The 20,623-nt window shown below is 42.5% G+C and overlaps 2 protein-coding genes across 4 annotated transcripts in view; one reads left to right on the top strand and one right to left on the bottom strand.

Moving 5' to 3' along the window:
* The window catches only part of HMGXB3 (HMG-box containing 3), a 44,785-nt gene extending 40,738 nt beyond the window's left edge, over positions 1–4,047 (bottom strand). Inside the window, exons 1-2 of one of the 2 annotated variants that reach the window (XM_032395226.1) lie at positions 3,557–4,047; positions 877–1,015 (exon numbers count right to left, since the gene is read on the bottom strand). In XM_032395226.1, coding sequence (XP_032251117.1) covers positions 877–1,013 — 137 coding nt within the window. In that variant the 5' untranslated portion in view covers positions 1,014–1,015; positions 3,557–4,047. The remainder of the gene's footprint in view (positions 1–876; positions 1,016–3,556) is intronic. The other variant, XM_032395227.1, reaches the window with a different exon arrangement.
* A 102-nt stretch (positions 4,048–4,149) lies between these two features.
* On the top strand, positions 4,150–11,371 carry TIGD6 (tigger transposable element derived 6). Of its 2 annotated transcripts, none has more exons than XM_032395231.1 (2): positions 4,150–4,261; positions 7,611–11,371. In XM_032395231.1, exon 2 carries the CDS (start codon positions 7,671–7,673, stop codon positions 9,036–9,038), a length of 1,368 nt encoding a protein of 455 aa, XP_032251122.1. In that variant the 5' UTR covers positions 4,150–4,261; positions 7,611–7,670; the 3' UTR covers positions 9,039–11,371. The 2 variants fall into 2 exon arrangements, with proteins under 2 accessions (XP_032251122.1, XP_032251120.1); XM_032395229.1 differs by having other exon boundaries at positions 7,381–11,371.
* The last annotated feature ends 9,252 nt before the right edge of the window (positions 11,372–20,623 follow it).

Raw genomic sequence — 20,623 nt, 5'->3', positions numbered from 1 at the left:
TCCCTCATCTGGCTGAACTCCCTGTTCAGCAGGGAGTCTGCTTCTCCCTCTACCCCTCCCCCGTTTGTGATCGCTCTCTCGCACACTCTAATAAAATCTTTAAAACATAAATACATATATACATAAATAACAGCCCCAGATAATGTACAGGTTTCTCCCTCCAGAAACCTGGAAGCAAAAGCTAGTCTGACTTACTTTTCCATGGACCACTTTTTCTATAAGAAGGATTGGCTCTATAGGCAAATATGAGCAAAGATATATAGGTGCACTGTCATCCCACTCTCAGGGAAAGGTTACTTAGGGGGCTAATCACAGTCTAGTTATCACCCACATGCTTTACTCCTCCACACAGCCTCTGGTCATCTCATTGGCCAACAGCACCTCCCCAGAGCTGAGAAAGGGAAGTAAATTAACTACCAAAGTAACCCAAAAGTGGTAACCTCAGCAAGAAGTTTTGGAGTGTTCAGTTAAGAGGGAGATTAGAGCTATAACATGGATAATCTTTATAGATATCATTGGTACTATTATAATTCTATCTTTTTACTAATTCCCTATTTTAAATGCTTAAATATCGATAATGTTAATAATAAATAACACACTTCATTTGTACATAGCTTCCACCATTTGTATGGTACAATCTCGTATGACAGCCTGAAAACATGATCAAGATCCAGCCAGGAATGGCAACTGCTAGTATCAACCTACCACTTCCTATTCCCCATCTCCCTCTCCCCACAACACCACTGCCCATCCTGAGACTTCAACAATAGACACGACACTCTCAATGAATCTGGACGCAGCCTAAAGTCTTCCTCAACACAGTTTTCCAAGCAGTTTGTGTTTCTAAATGCCAGCTACCGAAAGGTGTTAGCTAACCTGGGTTTCTTGGCCTTCTCTCCATGTATTTTATACTTTTTCTTCTTCTTGGGTGGCCCAGGGGAGGTGTAACAGTAGGCTTCCTCAATTTCCTCCATCACGACAGTTACCTCAGTACCATCATATGATGCATCCATGGCTAGAGGAAAGTCAAACACAAACAGGTTTCAAGAATCTATCCTAAAGAGGACGGCAGCCACTTGATCCAATGATCTCCTATCTCTGCCAGGGCCTCAAGGTTCAGTCATTTCCCAAACTCAGCAGATCCTAAGCAGCACTGGGGGTACTTAATAAATATACAGATCCCAGGGTTCCACCTCAGCTCTTCTGAATCAGAATCTCCAGAGGGTATGGAAATCTGTATGCTTAACAAGTGCCCCAGGTGATTCCTCTGACCCAGCAAACTTAGGATCACTAGCTTTGACAACTCATTTGCTTATACACACTCCTGGGATATAATAATTCTTCAACTCAAAGATCAGCCCCACATTACAACAATTCCATATGGTAAAAAGTGAAAAGAATATTTGGCCAGTAGTCAGAAGTTCTGGACCTTCTCTCATGTTTCAGTACCTTAAGCAAACTGCTTCATTGATTCATTCAGTTATTCATTCAGACACACAGTAAATGCCTGTATGTAAGAGATTTTTTTACACCCTGCTAGCTTCTGTGACTTTGAGCAGGTCCTTTAGCTATTTCAGGTTCAAATTTTTTCACATATGAAAAGATAGATGTCTTACCCACCTTACTACAGATTTATAGTGATAAGGCTCAAAGAATACCACAGATACAACTCTATTTGAGAATAGTCAAGTGCTACGCAAAGGAAAGGGTTCATTAGTAAAGATTAAAGATCTACAGCTGAAATGCTTAATGATCAGCCTAACCACAACCACCACAACCAAACAGGGACTTGAAAGATTTTTTTCATTCAAAAAGCCAACTTTTTTTTTATACTACACTGCTCCCCATTTCCCCAGCACTGTTCAATGAACTTTCTGCAATGATGGAAACGTTCTATATGTGCACTCTCCAATATGGCTACTAAGCGCCTGAAATATGGCTAGTGTGATTGAGGAACCGAATTTGGTTTTGTTTAATTGTAATTAATTTAAATTAGCCACATATGGCTAGTGGCTATGGTACTGGACATCTTAGGTCTGAACAGTAATCTGACAGACCAACATTAACTCCCTGGCTTAAGAAACAGAAAATCTATTAACAGCTTTTCCTAGGAAAAGGCAGGCATAAAAAAACCTGAATGACTAGTTCAAGAGGAGTGGCCACTATTTGTGGCCACGTTCTTAGTTGGAGTTTTACCCAAAAGACTCAGTCCTTGGAGGACGAAAGGTTTCCAGAAACCACTTCAATTTTATGAGACAGAAATGATATACTGTAGTTGCTCTTGAAAATTTGTCAGAAAAGAACTTAGGATTCTGGGAAGACAGATCTGTGTATTACAAACCCACTCACATCTCATTTAAACCTCACTCTACAACTGATGAGGTATCTGGTTAAGGTATAATGAGCAAAAGATCAAGTCAGATCTGGCTCCAAGGCTCAACTCTAACCATGTGATCTCAGACAAGTCTATATACTACATCCTGAATTTCAATTGTTCCTCGCGTGAGATGAAAAGGCTGGAATCAGTAGCTCCTAAATTTGGGGGAGGCAAGAATACCTTTGAGAATGTTGTGAAAGCTAAAAACCCCTCCCCTAGAAAACGCAGACAAGCAATATGTCACCTATAATTTTAAAGATATTCCCCAGTTAAAAACACTTTATTCCTAAGGTTTCTTGTTCTGTGTCATCTCTAATGATTTCCCTTCCCATTAAAACAAATAAACCCTGCATTCTGTCACAGCGCAACCAAGAGAACATAACCCACAACTTGATTGGGTAATAGGCCAGCACCTTCACAGAATAAGGGTAGCTAGAATTAAAATCAAGACTATGTGGGTACTATGCTTTTTTTACCCTTAATAATTGACTTCTCAGTCCTTGAGAGTCTTGCAGAGAAGCAGTAACTGCAAGAGAGGATCTGTAAAGAATGACATATAGGGTTTTAGCACCCAGAGCAAAACAATTTAGGAAGCAGAGCCATTACAACCACCTTGGGGTGGGGCAGGAAGAGACTACCCAGGGTTTTTGCTCGCTTGAATACCCCATTTTAAGCCTGGGTCCAAGATTATTTTCAGACCCTAGGCCTCAGTACAGCAATGCCAAAAAATGCAGAATAATATAAAGGTTAAAACCAAGGGCTTTTGTGGAAAGCAAAAGATCAGGACCAAGTTACACATTTTTATAGCACCCGCATAGAGCTCTATGACCTTGAGCAACCTACTTACTCTAAGCCTCAGTTTTCTCATCTGTAAAACAGGATTAAGGGCAGTACTTGAAATCTGAGCCACTTTCACTGTTCCATCAGATGCTCCTCAAAACCTCATGAGATGGCCTTTGACGGTTCGACTAGGGGCCCCGGCTTGCCTTTGGGCTAGTTCATTCCCCTCTCTCGGTCTCAGATGTCCCAAACGTACCGAATGCGGGAGTAGAAGACTAAGGCTTACTGGTCCTACTTTGCGGAAGGGACAACAGGGCTCAGAGAGCCCCAGCACTCGGCTCGAGGTCGCCCAGCATGTCCGCGGCACGGTGCAGCGAGGCGCTCGAGGGCGGGACTTACCCGGAGGAGCGTGCGAGCCGCGCGGCTCACATTCCCGGAGGCGCCCGGGCCGGGGGCTCGACGAGGGGGCTGGCCGGCGCACTCGCGCTCCCCGCTGTCGGCGAGAGGCGGCTCCAGTCGTGACAGCGGCAACAAGGAAGTGGAGGCGAGGGCTCGCGCGCGCATCCCGGGGGCTGGAGGAGCCCCGGCCCCGCGGCCCCGCCCGGCGACACACGGCGCGGAGTCGCGACAGCTCCTCTCGCTCCCCCTTTTCGGAGTCGCGATATAGGGTCGTGGAGAGTGGGTATGGGAGCACAGGTTCGCTCCGCAGGCTCTTCACCGACGCCTGCTGAGGGCCCCGGGGGTCAAGCCCCGGGGAGCCCGAAGAAGACAGCAGGGACGCGGTCGTCGCCGCAGCACCGGTTCGGCGGCGGCAGCAACAGCACCAGCACACCTCAGATCGCCAGGGAGACCCTTCCCGGCGGCCCTCGCGGCGCACCGGAAGCGGCCGGCTGCGCGTGACTGCGTGCGTCTCTCTGCGCATGCGCAACAGTCCAGCCCTAGTCGAGGGGCGGGCTCATAGGAACAGCTTAGATGCTTAGAGGGGGCTGATAAGGCGGACGAACTGTTTCCGGCTAGAGGTTCCGGGAGGAGAAGGAAGCTGCGGCCGCCCGCGGTGGGACGCCCGGGCCGCTTAGCCCCGGGGCATTGCCGTAGGGCGCTCAGGTAACTGGGGCGGGGCTGTGCCGAGCGTGAGAGGTCGAGGCCCCGCCTGAACTCTCAAAGCCACGTCGGGCCCTGGGGAGCCCCAGCACCACCCTCTCAGCACAGTGTTCAAGGCCTGACCCCAGCCCTGCCCAGTCTGTCCCCACTTGTTCAGGATAGGGTTCTTCTTAGTGCCGCATCAAGTCGTTCTCCTCACCTAATCCGTCCTTCCCACCGTCCCCCACACAGTTATGGTAGTGAGTTCCTGGAGTGATTCAAACTGAGCTGAATGACCAAGTGGAGAGGCTCTGGAATCGGACAAGAATAGTATACTTTTTCCCGCCAGTGTCACAGATTGTTCCACATTTGTACAAGTCCTTGCACGACCCTCACTGTCTTGCAGATGTATTTCCAATCTGCATACTTTTCTCCATGTACCACTGTCACCAACCTCCTAGTCACCATTATCTCCTCCTGGACTGATGCAGTTTTTCCCACCTCCCCTCTTGTCGCTCTGCAATCTATTCACACAACAGGCAGATTGATCTTTTTGCACTGTAACTGAATCAGTCACTGCCTGCTTAAAACCTTCTAGTCTCTTTTCGTTCAGTTAGAATAAAATTGAAACTTAGCTTGACCTACAAGACTTTGGCTTGGTTCTTTTTCTTAAACTTTTACATTTTTTAATTAACATATAATGTATTATCTGTTTCAGGGTTACAGGTCTGTGATTCATCAGTCTTACACAATTCACAGTGCTCACCATAGCACATACCCTCCCCAATGTCCATCACCCAGTCACCCCATCCCTCCCACCCCCCACCACTCCAGCAACCCTCAGTTTGTTTCCTGAGATTAAGAGTCTCTTAAGGTTTGTCTCCCTCTCTGGTTTTGTCTTGTTTCATTTTTCCCTCCCTTCCCCTATGATCCTCTGTCTTGTTTCTCACATTCCTCCTATCAGTGAGATCATATGATACTTGTCTTTCTCTGATTGACCTATTTCGCTTAGCATAATACCCTCTAGATCCATCCACGTCGTTGCAAATGGCAAGATTAAGGGGGTATAGCTCAGTGGTAGAGTATTTGACTGCAAATGGCAAGTTTTTTTGTTTGTTTGTTTGTTTGTTTGTTTGTTTTATGGCTTGGCTCTTCATTCTCTTTCCATGTCGCCTCTCAATACTGGTAGTTCCCAGAACAAGGTATATAGTACGCTATAGTGTTCAGAACACTGGCTTTGTGCTGAGTTCCCTGGATTTGATTCCAAGTCCTGCCATATTTAAGCTGTATTAAGCATGTAAAGTAACAAGTTTATGGAGTAGATCTTCAGTAATTGGTTTCCATCTCCTCGATTGGTTCCCATCTCACTACATGGCACAACCATCCATTGGATTGGTCAGTGCTCCCACCAGAAATCTGGGAGTTATCCTTAACTCCTCTTGCACCTGACATCCAGTCCATCAGCAAGATCTGCAAAAACATAGCCCCAAACTGACTACTTCTTACCATAGCCACTATTACTCTAATCCAAGCCACCATTATCTCACATCTGGACTCCTGCAGCAGCCTCCTAACTAGTCTCCTGCTATTTCTCGACACCCTTCAATTCCATTCTTTACATAGTAGTCATCTTTCTCCTCGATTAAAATCCTTCAGTAGCTTCCCTTTGCATTCATATTAACATACCTCAACTGGCTATGGCCTTTTTTATCTACAGATTTAGGGCCACCTCTTAGGAAGTTGGATTTTACCCCTTAGGTTCTCCACTTTGCAACCAAAGGACTCTTTCTGAAGTGCAAATCTGATCACATATTTCAAATAAACAGACCTCTATGGCCTCTTTTTGTCCCAGGATCAAGCTAAAATCTCTACGATTTGGCTCTTGTTTTCTTCTCCAAAGATTTTTTTCCTGACCATGCCATCATGTTTTCTATAGTATTTTATTGCCTTTACACATATTTCCTTCTGTCTCATGAACTTCTAGTTGTTTATAGTTTAAGGCCCAACATCAATACTGTTTCCTCTTTGAAGTGCACTGCCCATCCATGTCCCACCCAGTTGATCATCCCCACCTCTATATTGTAGTTCGTAGTACTCTGTAACCTCTTTTATAGTTTTCATGCACTCTAGTGTTTGTCTTCCCTGCTTCCCCGGTAGGCTTCTTTCCCCTCCTCCCCCCACGATAGGTTTCTGAGTGGTGGGCACTATGCTCCATCCATCTCTGGATGGCTGGCATCGAGCACAGTGCTTAGCACATAGAGGATGGCAAGAATGGATAGATAAATGTGTGGATGTGGTAGTAGGAGTCAGCCCTTGCAAAGGGGCAGTCACAGCATAAGGTCACAGCAGCTTCTCCTCTCCTGTGAGGACTCTCATGATAAAATGTCTTCTCAGGCAGTTACCAAAACTGCTACTGTCTGATCATGTTTATTTCCTTCATAGCCATATCACACTCTATAATTATCTTATTTATCTGTTCTCTTTTTGTTTATCTTCCTCCACCATATTGTATATTTCGTAAGGGCAGGGACCTTGACGGTGTTGTTCATCGCTGTATCCTTACCACTTGACACTTACAAACACTAAATGAATGTGTGGCTATTGTGGCTATCAGAAACGTATTCCCACAGTGAAAATCCTTCCAAGCCAAATAGTGATAGAGCTTTGAGATCTCACTTTGGTGGAATATCCAGCAGGAGTATGGAGTTGCAGAAATGGCACTAATTCTGAGCCAAGAAATCCGAGCTGTATGAACTTGGGTAGGCCCCTTCTCTGAGCCTCAGTTTCTGTTATAAAAGGAGCCGGATAATAATCCCTTGAATTTATACAGTGCACTGCTATTTGCAAACCTCTTTTACCATTTATTTTTTCAGTCTATTCCCATGGTAGAACAGACATTATTTTTACAGAAGCTCAGAAAGTTTAAGTGAACTAGATTCTCTGTAAGATCTCTTCTTTTTCAAACACTCTATGAGTCTGTATAAGCAATCCCTACAAAAAGTCAGTAGTATGAATCCTATTTTCTCTTGACTTTGGCCTTATATTATCATTTCCTAGTAGGATTTTGAAAAATCTGCCCCATCTTTTAGGGGGAATCCATTATCTCTGGTTCCTGACAGGTACTCCACATTTTGTCTCCTCAGTTTTCTACAATTGTGGCAAAACAAGCTGAGAGGAGGAACACACTCAGCCCCGGTAATTGTGGCCCAGCACTCATTCTGTGAATATGGCAAACAAGGGGAACAAAAAGCGTCGACAGTTCTCCCTGGAGGAGAAAATGAAGGTGGTGGAAGCTGTAGACTCAGGAAAGAGGAAAGGTGATGTGGCAAAAGAATTTGGTATCACTCCTTCTACCTTGTCTACATTCTTAAAGGATCGTGCCAAATTTGAAGAGAAGGTACGGGAGGCATCTGTAGGACCCCAGCGGAAAAGGATGAGGAACGCTCTCTATGACGACATCGATAAGGCTGTTTTTGCTTGGTTTCAAGAAATCCATGCCAAAAACATGCTTGTGACTGGTTCTGTCATTCGGAAAAAAGCACTAAACTTGGCCAACATGCTTGGCTATGACAATTTTCAAGCAAGCGTGGGCTGGCTGAACAGATTTAGGGATCGCCACGGAATTGCTTTGAAAGCAGTCTGTAGAGAGGATAGTGACAGATTAATGAATGGTCTAGGAATAGATAAGGTTAACGAGTGGCATGCAGGGGAAATTATAAAACTGATTGCTGACTACAGCCCAGATGATATCTTTAATGCTGACGAGACAGGAGTGTTTTTCCAGTTGCTTCCCCAACACACTCTTGCTGCTAAAGGGGACCATTGTAGAGGGGGCAAGAAAGCAAAGCAGCGGTTGACAGCACTCTTTTGTTGCAACGCTTCAGGGACTGAAAAAATGAGACCATTGATTGTTGGTAGGTCAGCCAACCCACACTGTCTCAAGAACGTCCATTCCCTCCCTTGTGATTACCGAGCCAACCAGGGGGCATGGATGACGCAGGAGCTGTTTAATGAGTGGCTGATGCAAGTAGATGCCAGGATGAAGCGGGCGGAACGCCGCATCCTCCTGCTGATCGACAACTGCTCCGCTCACAACATGCTGCCACGCTTGGAAAGGATCCAGGTGGGCTACCTGCCCTCTAACTGTACTGCCGTCCTGCAGCCACTGAATCTCGGCATAATTCGCACCATGAAAGTGCTGTACCGAAGCCACCTCCTGAAACAGATCCTCCTCAAGCTCCACAGCAGTGAGGACCAAGAAAAAGTGGACATCAGGCAGGCCATCGACATGATTGCTGCAGCATGGTGGTCAGTCAAGCAGTCCACAGTGGTGAGATGCTGGCAGAAGGCAGGCATCATCCCTCTGGAACTGACAGATTCGGACACGGAAGTGGCAACCAGCGAGCCAGAGGCAGCCAGTGAAAAGTTGTGGCACTCCGTGGCTCTTGCCACCTGTGTCCCCAATGAAATAAATTTCCAGGACTTCGTCACCGCAGATGATGATCTCATCATCTCTCAGGAGCGGATAGACACAGAGGTCATCCAGGGCATGGAGGCTGGTGAAAATACAGATGAAGCTGGAAGCGAAGAGGAGGGGGAGGCATCTTTACCACAGCAGCCAAAAATCACCATCACAGAGGCCATCTCAAGCGTACAGAAACTTAGACAGTTCCTTTCCACTTGTGTAGGTGTTCCTGACGCCGTTTTCGGACAGCTAAATGGCATAGATGAATATTTAATGAGAAAAGTGACACAAACTCTTGTTGACTCCAAAATTACAGATTTCCTCCAAACAAAATAATGTAGGCATTAACTGCCTCTTTTAATTTAGAAAATGTAGTTTACAAGGACAAAGCTTTTTTTTTTTTTTTAGATAGGATATTGAACTTAAGTTTTAAGCAATATTATAATGACAACATTCCAATCCTCTGAAATAATCAGGAAACTTCCTTGAATGGAATTTGGAAATGAAATTTGACCAATATGTGTGTTATCTTTTGATTAATCAAATGGTTTCCAAAGTTGTCTGCACCTTAGGCTCTCTTGAGGACCTTTAAATAAATTTCTAAAGCCCAGGCCTTATCCCAGACCAATTAAATCACAATCTATGGTGATGGGGCGCAGGCATTAGTAGTTTGTGAAACTGCCCAGGTGATTCCAATGTGCAGGGAAGTTTGGGAATTACTGGATTGACCACAGGAAAATCAAGCACACTGTGGGTCTGGAGCCAACTTCTTCCCAGTAAGTCTAGCTCAGTGGTTTCCAAATGTTGGCTCACTTCAGAATCACTTGGAAGGCTTGCTAAAACCCGGATAGCTGAGCTCCACCTCCAGTTTTCTGATTCAGTGGATCTTAGGTGGGGCCCCCAAATTTGCATTTCTAACAAGTTCCCAGGTCATGCTGATGCTAATGTGGTCCAGGATCCTTACTATGAGAACCACTGGTCTAGCTGGAGTCCAGTACTTCTCTCTTCAGCCAGCCATCCGAATACTCCCACTCACTAGCAAAAAAGAAAAGGAAAAAAAAAAAACAAAAAACATTAGCAGTTCTTATTCCAGATCTGTTAACTCCTTTCTGCTGATTTGGTAACTCTAGAATCTTAGCTTTTCTCTTGAATGCTGCACCAGCTAGCCAAGTAGTGAGTAGAGGTACCTCTGTCTGTGCCCAAAGAATTAACAGGAACCGCCTAGGATGTGAACACAGCTTGTAATGCCTATTAGTCAGAGGGAGCTGGGGCACGGGGGAATACGAGGAGCATTAAAAGAAGAAATATAATGCAATGTGGGAGGCCTTATATATCAGAGAATCCTGGGAGAGAACATACAGCCCAGTGTACCTCTCACTTTGCAGACAAGGTGACAGGGAAGTTTGTGGGAGAGAGGACACGTGTGACAGGATTTGGATCGTTCCTGCTTTGGATTATTCCACCTGTGGATAATCCAGCCTGGACTTTGTGATTAAGATGAAGGCACACTGTTTGCCTTTGCTAAAATTACTTCACCTTTATTCCTTTTTGTTTGTTTGGCAGAGACATCTGCTAGAGCAGAGTTGATTTTAAATTATCTAGAACTAAATAAATTTATAATCAGATTTATATTAAAGTTTTTCTCCTATAAAGAAGACATTTTTAATATCCTTCATAACCCTAGTATCTGTTCCTAATATGCGAGATAAGTGTCCGTTTCATTTTTAGAAGGTACATACAATACCTGTCAGTGTTGTAGTGTAGTTTTCCGCCCCCATACAGGTTAATTTTTTTGTTATTTCAGAAACCCATAGCAATTCAGTTATTTTTCTTTCTGTAATCATTTAACTGAGACACATGTAAAACAGATTAATCACAGACTGCTTCCAAGTTGAACAAAACGACAGTCACAAAAAACAGCAGATATTTAAATGGATTTTTGAAATCTTATTTTGTATATTTTTCTTCTTAACAAACTAATATATTTTGAATTAAAAGTACTGTACATATTTTAAATCCTTAACACATAGGAGAGGAAAACTGTCTTCTGGCTAAGTCCTGTGGTTCTGCTCATTGTCAGCACCTTTACTGCTGTCATTTTGTGTCAGGATTACTGACACAATTTTGAATTCCTTTGCTCACCTTTCTTCCCCTGAAGTCCATTTGGCACATAATGTTAGAGCTATTGAAATCATGCCATTTCCCCTGCCCAAGTGTCTGTGGTGGCTCCCAAATGCCTAAAAATATAAAAAACTGGATTATTCGGTTGAGTGTTAACACCCTCTAGAGTTGGTTCCAACCCGCATTTGCAGCTTGCTTGCTCGGTACCATTGAGCGTGTGTGCTGCCCCTGGACAGGCCGTTTTCTTTCACTCTGTCCCCGAGTGCTGGCACGCCTTTACTTGAATGCCTCACCCTGCTCGCTACCGAGGTGGGCCCTGCACATAAGGCCCTCCAGGAACTAACTGGAGTCCTCTTTTGCCAGCCTTGTTTTAAAGACTTCAGCACCTGCTCCACCCTTCTCTCAACTCCTTGGCACTTTTTGTCTCTACCACTCACTTAAGCACCTACATTTTTGTCAATGTTCTGTGGCTCTTTGACTAGACTGAAAGCTCCGTGGGAGCAGGGAACTTTGTAACCTTAATGATGCCTAGCACTGTGCTGGGCACATCATAGGCACTTCAATAAACATTTCTGTATAAATTGATATATACATGTAATGTGTCAGTGCCACTTTTTTTTTTTAAAGCTGTATGAAGCATTGATTCTACTAGAATATGACTTGAGGATAGGATAGGGCTGCCCGCTATTTAAAAGAATTTGCAAATTTTTCCATGAATATTATTGCCTCAAATAGTATTCCAGTCCAGGTTATCATCTGTTCTTTGATAATGAGGAATTCCAATATATAAAGTTAAGCCATTTCCTTCCACATAAAGTCATTGTAGGATTTACACACACAAGACTTTGGTATGAAAGGCTTTAAGTGCCTTGCACATAGTAGTATTCAGTAAATATGTACTTAAACTTGCTTTAAAAAAAAAGAAATTTCATATTCTTGACTCATTTAATGTATCATAATGAATTAGATCCTTACAGATGGAAATCATATCCAAAAGAGAGAGCTTTTGCAGTCTGGTTTACATTGGTTAAACCTTCGAGTCTGTTGGGACATTAGGGTTTTGTTTGTTTGATACTTTTGTTTTTTTAAACTAGAAGAAGATATCCCTTCTGAGTTGGCTGTCTTCACCAGGCCCTCCATGGCTTCTCCCTGACTCTCTGGTCCCTCCTGCCCCAATTGAGGATTAGTTTGCCCCAGTTCACCAATCCACTCTGTAGGCCAACATTCTGAAACTAGGTACTTACCTCAATTGAGCTGTTACGAGGATAAAAATGTATATCTGACACAGACTAAGTTCTATAAATGCTATGTCATTACTATCCATCCTTATTTGGAACTTTACAGGTACTATCTAGAGGCAGGGACCTCCCTTACCAGACCTTCCTTTCACTAACAGATCTTGGAGTTTAGTGTTCCAGAACCACCAAAACTGATCATTAGATAAAACTCAAAGTTTTCTTTGCCCTGTTCTTAAGATGGGCTCTTTCATTAAAAAGGGAGGAAGCTAAGAATTGTTGCCTATTACATTCCAAGCACCGTTTTACTCCTTATCATTTGATCTTTCCAATAAATTGTAGTGCAAAAAGACAAAGAGGCTCAGATAATGTATTCCAAATTTGCCTATTAAAGAACTGTTCATGCTACCAGAAGCCATAGTTCTTTGAAGTGAAACGTGGTTGCATATTCTGGCCACCAGAGGGCAGAGGGAGACTACACAGTAGAGATAATTTGGCCAACTCAAGAACCCTTAGAAGCAGCCATGTTTAATTTCTCTGATTGAAAAGGGAGACAAGGAAAGATAGAAAAGACATAGGATGTAATACTTGTTCAGGCAACTAGCTTAGAAATAACTGTGCCTTGGGCCACCTAAACCAACCCCATTACACACCTATCCCTTCACCAGGGACTTTTTCCAACCTATTGGAAAGGTCATGTAATTGACCTGAGACAGATAGACATGCTCTGCAAATGAACCAATGCTAGAGAAGTAACTATCCACCAAATACATCCATGCTTGGACCTTATACCCACTGCTGACCATAGAGGCTCTAAGGACGAAATACACAGCCCTATCCTCAGGGAGTCCAGTTAGCAGATAGGGAAGAAAAAATAATAGAATGGTAAATGCCATTTTAGAGGCAGAGATGAGGTCCAAAGGAGACCGTATGACAGAAGAGGAATTCAATAGGAAATATTGCCAAGAGCAAGGGATTTTTAGTAAGAAGTATTTGGAAAGAGTAGTAAAAAGTTATGCATATGGGGCTGGGAGGCTACTCCTGGCAGAAGGAACAACATATATAAAGGCCTGGGGTATTTTAAAACGGTCCTTTTGGGATCACTTAAGGTCAGAGGTTTATTGATCAAGCAAAGGGATGTGTGACAGGACAAGAGGTTGAAGATGTAAGCAAGGGCAAAGTTTTTAAAGTCTTGTTGGCTATAGCATTGATTCTGAACTTATTCTGAAAACACTAAAGAACCACTTAGAAGTAACAAAGGTCTTTTTTTTTTTTAAGAAAATAACTGACAACTAGTGTGGAGGCTAAGTTGTAGAGAAACAGATTAGCTAGGTAGGCGGGGGCACAGTCCTGAAGATAAATGAGCACTGAGGGCGAGAAAGAGTTGTTGGATTTGAGACTCTTACCAGGTAGATGGATTTGAAGAGGAATATTCTAAAATTTTCCAGGTTTCTGGCTTGAGTTGCTGGGTCATGCTATGATCAAGACAGGTTAACAGGGGAAGAGAAGATGAGTTTGTGAGGATGTGTTCTATGTGAGGTGCCTCTGGGCATTCAGCTGTTATTGGACAGCTCTGGAGATTTATATATAGACAGATATGCTGGCTGGTGTTCTGGAAAGGCTAGAAATCATGTTTGGCTGCCATCAGCACACAGATAATAAAGCAGTTGAAGCCATGGATGTGGATGTAGTCATCTGAAGAGAGCTTATAACGCGAAGTATTCATGACATGGGGGTCCATGAACCAGCCTTTTTATAAATCGTGTGTATGTACACATGCGCATGTGGTATTTCTCCAAGAAGAGCCATACTTCCATCAGTCTCAATCAGATCTGAAAAGGCAAACCTTAAGCAATGATGCTAAATGAGGAGAGAAGAGGCCAAGGACACAAGCACTGAAAGGACAGATGGGAAGCAGAGCCCTCCAAGGTAGCTGGAGAGATGCCAGAGAATGAGTGTGTGAGGCACTTCACAAGGCTCTGGATCCCACGTGCTGCGTGCACATGAATGAGTATACAGGATGGTAAAATTGGAAGGGCCCTTCGAAGACCATTCAGCCTAACTCCTTCATTCTGCATATAAGGTGTTATATGGGAAAATGTGGCTCAAAATTCACTTACCAAAATTTAGAGTTAGGAGTAGTTAAACATGAGCCAGTTTGGGGTTTTCTGATTCCATCATGGTACAGAATAGTAGTCATGCAACATGAGAGCTGGAAAGGTCCTCAGCAATCTAGTGCTCCTCCCCTCTTCATCGATGAAAAAACTGAGTCCCCAAAGGTTAATGTACACCCTCAGGACCACAAAGCAAAAAAGCAAAGAAATGCATTTCTTTATGCATTATGTCTTTCTATAGAAACAGATCTTCTTGCTGTAGTTGGGAAAAATTAATGACTGAATCACTTTCCAAATGTAAAGAGATGGTATTCCAAAGCTCACTGGTGACCTACATGTGTTTCTTAGTTGCACTTAAATAATTTAGACACAGAGTAAAATTTTATTAGCATTAACAATTTATTAGCAGAAACGAAATGACACCTCTAGATCTCAACACATATAGTACTTACATAATAAACAACATGAACGTATCTTTCCAAAAGAAAAAGATTTGCTATTAACCAACTCCCCCTCTCCTGCAACAGGCTGCAATCCATCAACTCATCCTCATCCCACAGAGGGTTAAGCCTGATTTATATGGAATGGCATCAAGGCACTTGCTTTAATTAAAAAAGATATATGTGGTATAAAACATGTTCCTAAAAGTCACTAGCTGTGAATAATTGGAAAAAAAGGGCAGTTTACTTTTTAGGGGATAGACAAAACTGAGAATTTATGTTCATTCACCTGTCACCCTGGTATTGTCTTGATTTGTATATAAAATTGCAAAGGAGACAAAAAAGGTAGTGTTTTATGTAGATTGGTTTGTTCCCACTAATTTTTGAGAAATCACAGCAGCATCAGATCTCAAATAGTAATATCCCAACTGATCTGAATGGAAAAGGCAAGAGCTTTTTGATTCCCAGTATCTTAATATTTTAGGGATGGGGGACGAGGAAGAGGTGGAGAGAACTTCCCTAAAATATGTTTATTAAAGCTGCAGTTAAAAATCCTTTCTGGCTAAGGCTGCTTGTCTATTTGCCAACTAAAAAGCCTTCAGTTAGAAATTTTGTCATTGGTATTTTGTAATAAGATTATAATTATTTGGCCTTTTTCAGAGCCATAATTCAGTCTAAGAAAGGCACAAGGTTCCAGTGTAGGCTTGCAAACATGGTATCTCAAATAAAGGCATTTAGTGTTCTAGTTTTCACAATTCAATTTCTCCTTATTTTATATCACAAAGAGAAAAACAGAATACACACCAAAAAAATCCACTATTTAGTATATTGCTTATTTAACTTTCCCAACTGTATTTAACATGTTTACTTAAAAAATTCTAGGTGCAAAACACTTTTAAAAATAATAGTCCTTGCCAGGATAAAAATTACCTTATAAAAATAAATCTTCCCCTACTCCCAGATCTAAATTCTCCTTCACTAAAGTTACTAACATTTTTTTAAAAAACTAAAATGTACCTTTAACTTACAATATTTCGATAGTATTTTACTTTAATAATAATAGGCTATGATAACAAAGCAGTAGGTTCATTATTTTGGCCTGTTCCATTATACTTCTCACTCTTTTTTTTTTTTTTTTAAGATTTTATTTATTTTAGAGAGAGAGAGAGAGAATGAGCAGGAGGGAGAGGGAGAAGCGGGCTCCCCACTGAGCAAGGAGCCCGATGCAGGCCTCGATCCCAGGACCCTGGGATCAGGACCTGAGCCAAAGGCAGACACTTAACCAACTGAGCCACCCAGGCACCACCCCCATCATACTTTTCATTCTTGTATTAACACTTGATTCTTATCTTGATTATCTAATAAAATCTTAATACAAAAGAAAAACCAAATTAGTTCAAAGCCTAAAAGCCTTCTAGATCTAATTTCCTCCTCCTTGCAGTTTTTAAAATCCAGTTTCAAATTAAGGCACCACTAGAACAGATAAAGAAAACAGAGGGGGAAAAGAGAGAAACCTCAAAGAACAGAAAAACTAAACAAAGCCTAAACCCTGTTGATTGGGTTTTTGCCATCTCACTGTGGAATCATTCCCTGAATAGACCGGGGCATCCATGCCTCCCTGTTTGCCTCAGTTGCCTGTCTCCTGTTCAGACCTCGGTCCAGGCTCAGCTAAGCCCCTCCATAAAGCACCTCTAAGTGCCCCAGGTGTTACCTAGGAGAGTTACCGTATAGCCCACCTACTAGATTTAGTACCATAGTCCCAGCACCTGGCCCAGGGCCCTAGACCCCTGCACGGGTCCCTCAGTAAGTATTGAGGGTTTTTTTTTTTTTAAGATTTTATTTATTTATTTGACAGAGAGAGACACAGTGAGAGAGGGAACACAAGCAGAGGGAGAGGGAGAAGCAGGCTTCCCGCCAAGCAGGGAGCCCGATGAGGGGCTCGATCCCAGGACCCCAGGATCATGACCTGAGCCGAAGGCAAATGCTCAATGACTGAGCCACCCAGGCGCCCCAAGTATTGAGGTTTTATTTACATTGGGGCACAAAGAACCTATAGCTCATCTATAGCAACGGAGAGAGGAAAACAATTCATTAAGAACATCAACAAAGATCACAGAGCTCTAATTTATCATTGTAACTTCTAGACTCCATTTAAGTTCCCTAGAAATTCACTGCCTTTTTCTCACTTATATATTAAGAGTAGGGCTAAAACCCAGATAATGTGTTCTTTGGTGACAAACTATTAAGAAAATACACCTGCAGAGAATAACTGTTCTTGTTAAAACATATTCATTAGCATTAGAATAGTCTAATGAACTCTCTAACATCTTGATACATGTTTAAAGATCACCATTTATCATACTGTAACCCAAATTTTGGTTTCAATGACTACTATTGTTTAAAAGCTAAGTTGGACTATCCAAATTTGTTTTCCTTTGGTCCCATTAAAAAAAAAAAAATTGTCAACTAGACATTTGTCACTTTTACCGCCATCGGAGGCTACAGTCCCTCAGTCTCTGCTCCAGAGTCAGTCAATTGGGCCTTTGCCCCACCTCTGGGGTACCACAGGCTCTTCAGCTCTTTCAGCTTTGGTGAATCTGTCCTCCCTTTCTAGAAACAGAACCCAGTTCTGACCCTGCTGTCAAACTAAGGTGTGGCTCCTATTCCTGATCTCCCTACTGCTGAGTGGGGCTAACCAGGGATTGGATCCTATTCAACTGAGTCCCTCTCCTTTCTTCCCCATTTGGTCCAAGAGGTTTTTTTTGTTTTGTTTTGTTTTGTTTTATTTATTTGACAGAGAGAGACACAGCAAGAGAGGGAACACAAGTAGGGGGCATAGAAGAGAGAGAAGCAGGCTTCCCGCAGAGCAGGGAGCCCAAGGCGGGGCTCGATCCCAGGACCCCAGGATCACGACCTGAGCCAAAGGCAGACGCTTAACGACTGAGCCACCCAGGCACCCCCAAGAGTTTTTTTCAATGGTGTATTCCCTTCACTCCTCTTGAATGTTACCCTTACTCTTTCTGTGCATTGGCATACTCCACCCCTCCAACTGTAAAAGTTTTAACCATCAAGAATGTATACACTATGTTTCAATTAAATGACCATTTTAAGATATTTAGAATTTTATACATTTGTTATTAAGCAATGAGAAAATGCTTCCTTTAGACTCTAAAGTTTAGGGTAAGCAAGATATTTTTGTATCAATAAAGTGTGTAAAAGTATCAGCTACTGAACTAAAATCCAAGCCTTCAGCAAGAAAGAAAATGGAAAGAATAGTTTTGTTGGTGAATTAGATTTTAGTTTCAGGTTTGATTTCTTTAAATACTAGCAATCAACAATGTGTCAGTATAGGTGGACCTCAACTCAAGCAGACAAGTGAGGCACAAATTCTAGTGAAATCTTAAATGTTTTTACAAGTGGCTGCCAAAAGTAGAATCTCTTGTTTGTTTGTTTGGATAGCAGAGGAACAAACCAGCACATAATTCAAGAATCTGCTAATTGCATAAAGCTTCAGAATTGTTTATATCCACATATGGACAGAAGTGTCAGGTAAAGTCAGATCCTGTTACTCCATTTTCCAAATTCTTTGGACACTTTTTTTTGCTTGTGTTTGCTAAATGATAGGGTCATCTTGAACATGTACTCATTTACTCTCTCACATGGCATTAGACATCTATAATGGTCTGGATTCAAACCTGGCTTGGGAGGGGTGGTTAAGAGGGATTAAAAACAAACAACTAACCAAGACACGGTGATTTTATTATTACTATTCCTAAAACTGGACAGAAAGGGCAAATAGTGGCTAAAAACCAACAAAAGAAAAAAGCCCACATAACAAACAGCAGTTAGTATTTCTAGACTTAAGTTGTAAACGGATGTCAAAATTTAGTACTATTACATTTAATCATGAAGTCAATCACTTCCAAGACAGAAATCCAGCTTTTTTTTTTTTTTATTGAGAAACAGTTTTGTTTTAATAGAAAGGCATTTTCCATGTAAACAAATGGACAGAGCTCTACCAATAGAAACGCAACACTTGGAGTTTCTGGAGCCAACAAGGAGGCTACATATGTTTAAAAGTGTCCCACTCCAACAGATGCCCTACACATAGGGTTTGCTTCTCATAAATAAATTTAAGTTGTTTAGAATGTAGTAACAGGTTAAAAATGATTTGCATTTCTGTAATTATTTTGCTTGCTAAATGTTTCAGTCTCACATCAATTAGTCTCCTAGTCCTAACTTTGGAAAACCTGTTTTTTTGTTGTTGTTATTGTTGCCTATCAAGGTCCACATACAGCATGAAAAGCTTTTAATGTTGGACATTCTTGCTTTTAAAAAGGAACTATTCCTGTGGCCACAACCTGTGGCCAGCCATCAGAAATAATATATACACAGAACTTGGGATGTATGAATGTGATGTTTCTAAATCCTCTTGCATGACAGTTTTAGGTGACCTAAAGAGGTAAAAGCTGTCGCTGTCATCCGTATTTATTGTACATCAATAGGGTGCACGGCAGTAAGCATCAGTTTTGTTTTCACTAAAACATCTACCAATTATTTATTGATGTTCTTTTGGAAGCACTTTATCACTTCCATGCACTCCTTTCCATTGGTTACAATAAAATATTCCTGCAAGAGTAAAGATGAATAGTACCTTCTATTTGAGGAAGACTGTCAATCCTCAGGGGACCCTTGCTAAAATGCCATGGGAAGGAAAAAAAAATCTGGGGGCGCCTGGGTGGCTCAGTCGTTAAGCGTCTGCCTTCGGCTCAGGTCATGATCCCAGCGTCCTGGGATCGAGCCCCGCATCGGGCTCCCTGCTCCGCAGGAAGCCTGCTTCTCCCTCTCCCACTCCCCCTGCTTGTGTTCCTTCTCTCGCTGTGTCTCTGTCAAATAAATAAATAAAATCTTTAAAAAAAAAAAAAAAATCCACTGCTAAGTAAACAAATTCTTAAGGGAAACCGTCAATCATTCCTTTTTTCAATCCATCCTTAACAGTTGCCTCAAGCTCATTTAAAATGCTGTCTAGAATTGTGGAGTCAGCATTGTGCCTTTTACCTAGCAAGCTTGTTGCTGGTAATCCACAGCAGTGTAAGACAGATTCCATGAGAAACACTAAATGAATGAAAGCTACAATAGAGCTTAATGGTAGAGAAATACTCAGAAACAGGGACAGATTGAGATCACAGAAAAGACAGGGAGGATTCCTATTATTTTGGCTGATTATGAAGAAGAGCTCTTCACTTACCTACTTACCTTAAATAAAAAGGCAGGAATAAAACATCAAATGTATTACAAAGAATGCTCTAGGTAACATGAGGCCGGCAGTAGGATTTCACCAGCCTGCTCAGCCACCCCACCCCCGATAAGACTGCGCCTGTGGTTCCCTGCCTTAAGGGATGGTGCTCTCCTACTCAAAGCCAGAGATCCTACTGCCGTCTAGGGAGCAAAGACTGGGAACAGAGAAGTACAAGAACAAATCTTTTGCCCCAGAAGTCTCCTGGCCTGCTGGTATCAGAGAAGGCACAACACTGTCGTCTTGCTCCTTTCTACTCCCTCTCCAAAGTGTCACAGCGAGTGGGCTCCAGCACTTGCCACGTCAACGTCAGCTTTACCTCCTGGTTCTCAAGGAAGAGTCCAAATGCTTATCTTCTACAACAGCATGGTAACTGAGTTTGGGGGCTACTTTACAGTTCAATTCAATAGATGTTTATTTAATTCCAAGAATACCTCATATCTGCAAGAAAACCTGAAACTACAATATTTTCTTCTTTGTGATTCTGCCCAACTATAAACTCTGCTGCATTTGTCTACCTACAGAGGCCATCGGCGTCAATGGAATAATGTCTAACCAACAGGTTAAAACAATTTTTTTAAAGATTTATTTGTTTATTAGAGAGAGAGAGCGAGGGTGAGCACACAGAGGGAGAGGGAGAAGCAGACTCCCCACTGAGCAGGGAGCCCGATATGGGGCTCGATCCCCACACCCTGGGATCATGACCTGAGCCGAA

This window comes from Phoca vitulina, unplaced genomic scaffold (genome assembly GCF_004348235.1).
Source record: "Phoca vitulina isolate PV1807 unplaced genomic scaffold, GSC_HSeal_1.0 scaffold83, whole genome shotgun sequence".
Lineage (NCBI taxonomy): Eukaryota > Metazoa > Chordata > Mammalia > Carnivora > Phocidae > Phoca > Phoca vitulina.
This window is presented reverse-complemented; position numbering and strand designations above follow the sequence as displayed.

What these genes read in the sequence shown, in the direction of transcription:
- TIGD6 (XM_032395229.1), top strand. Translation starts at nt 7,464, where the DNA reads ATGGCAAACAAGGGGAACAAAAAGCGTCGACAGTTCTCCCTGGAGGAG.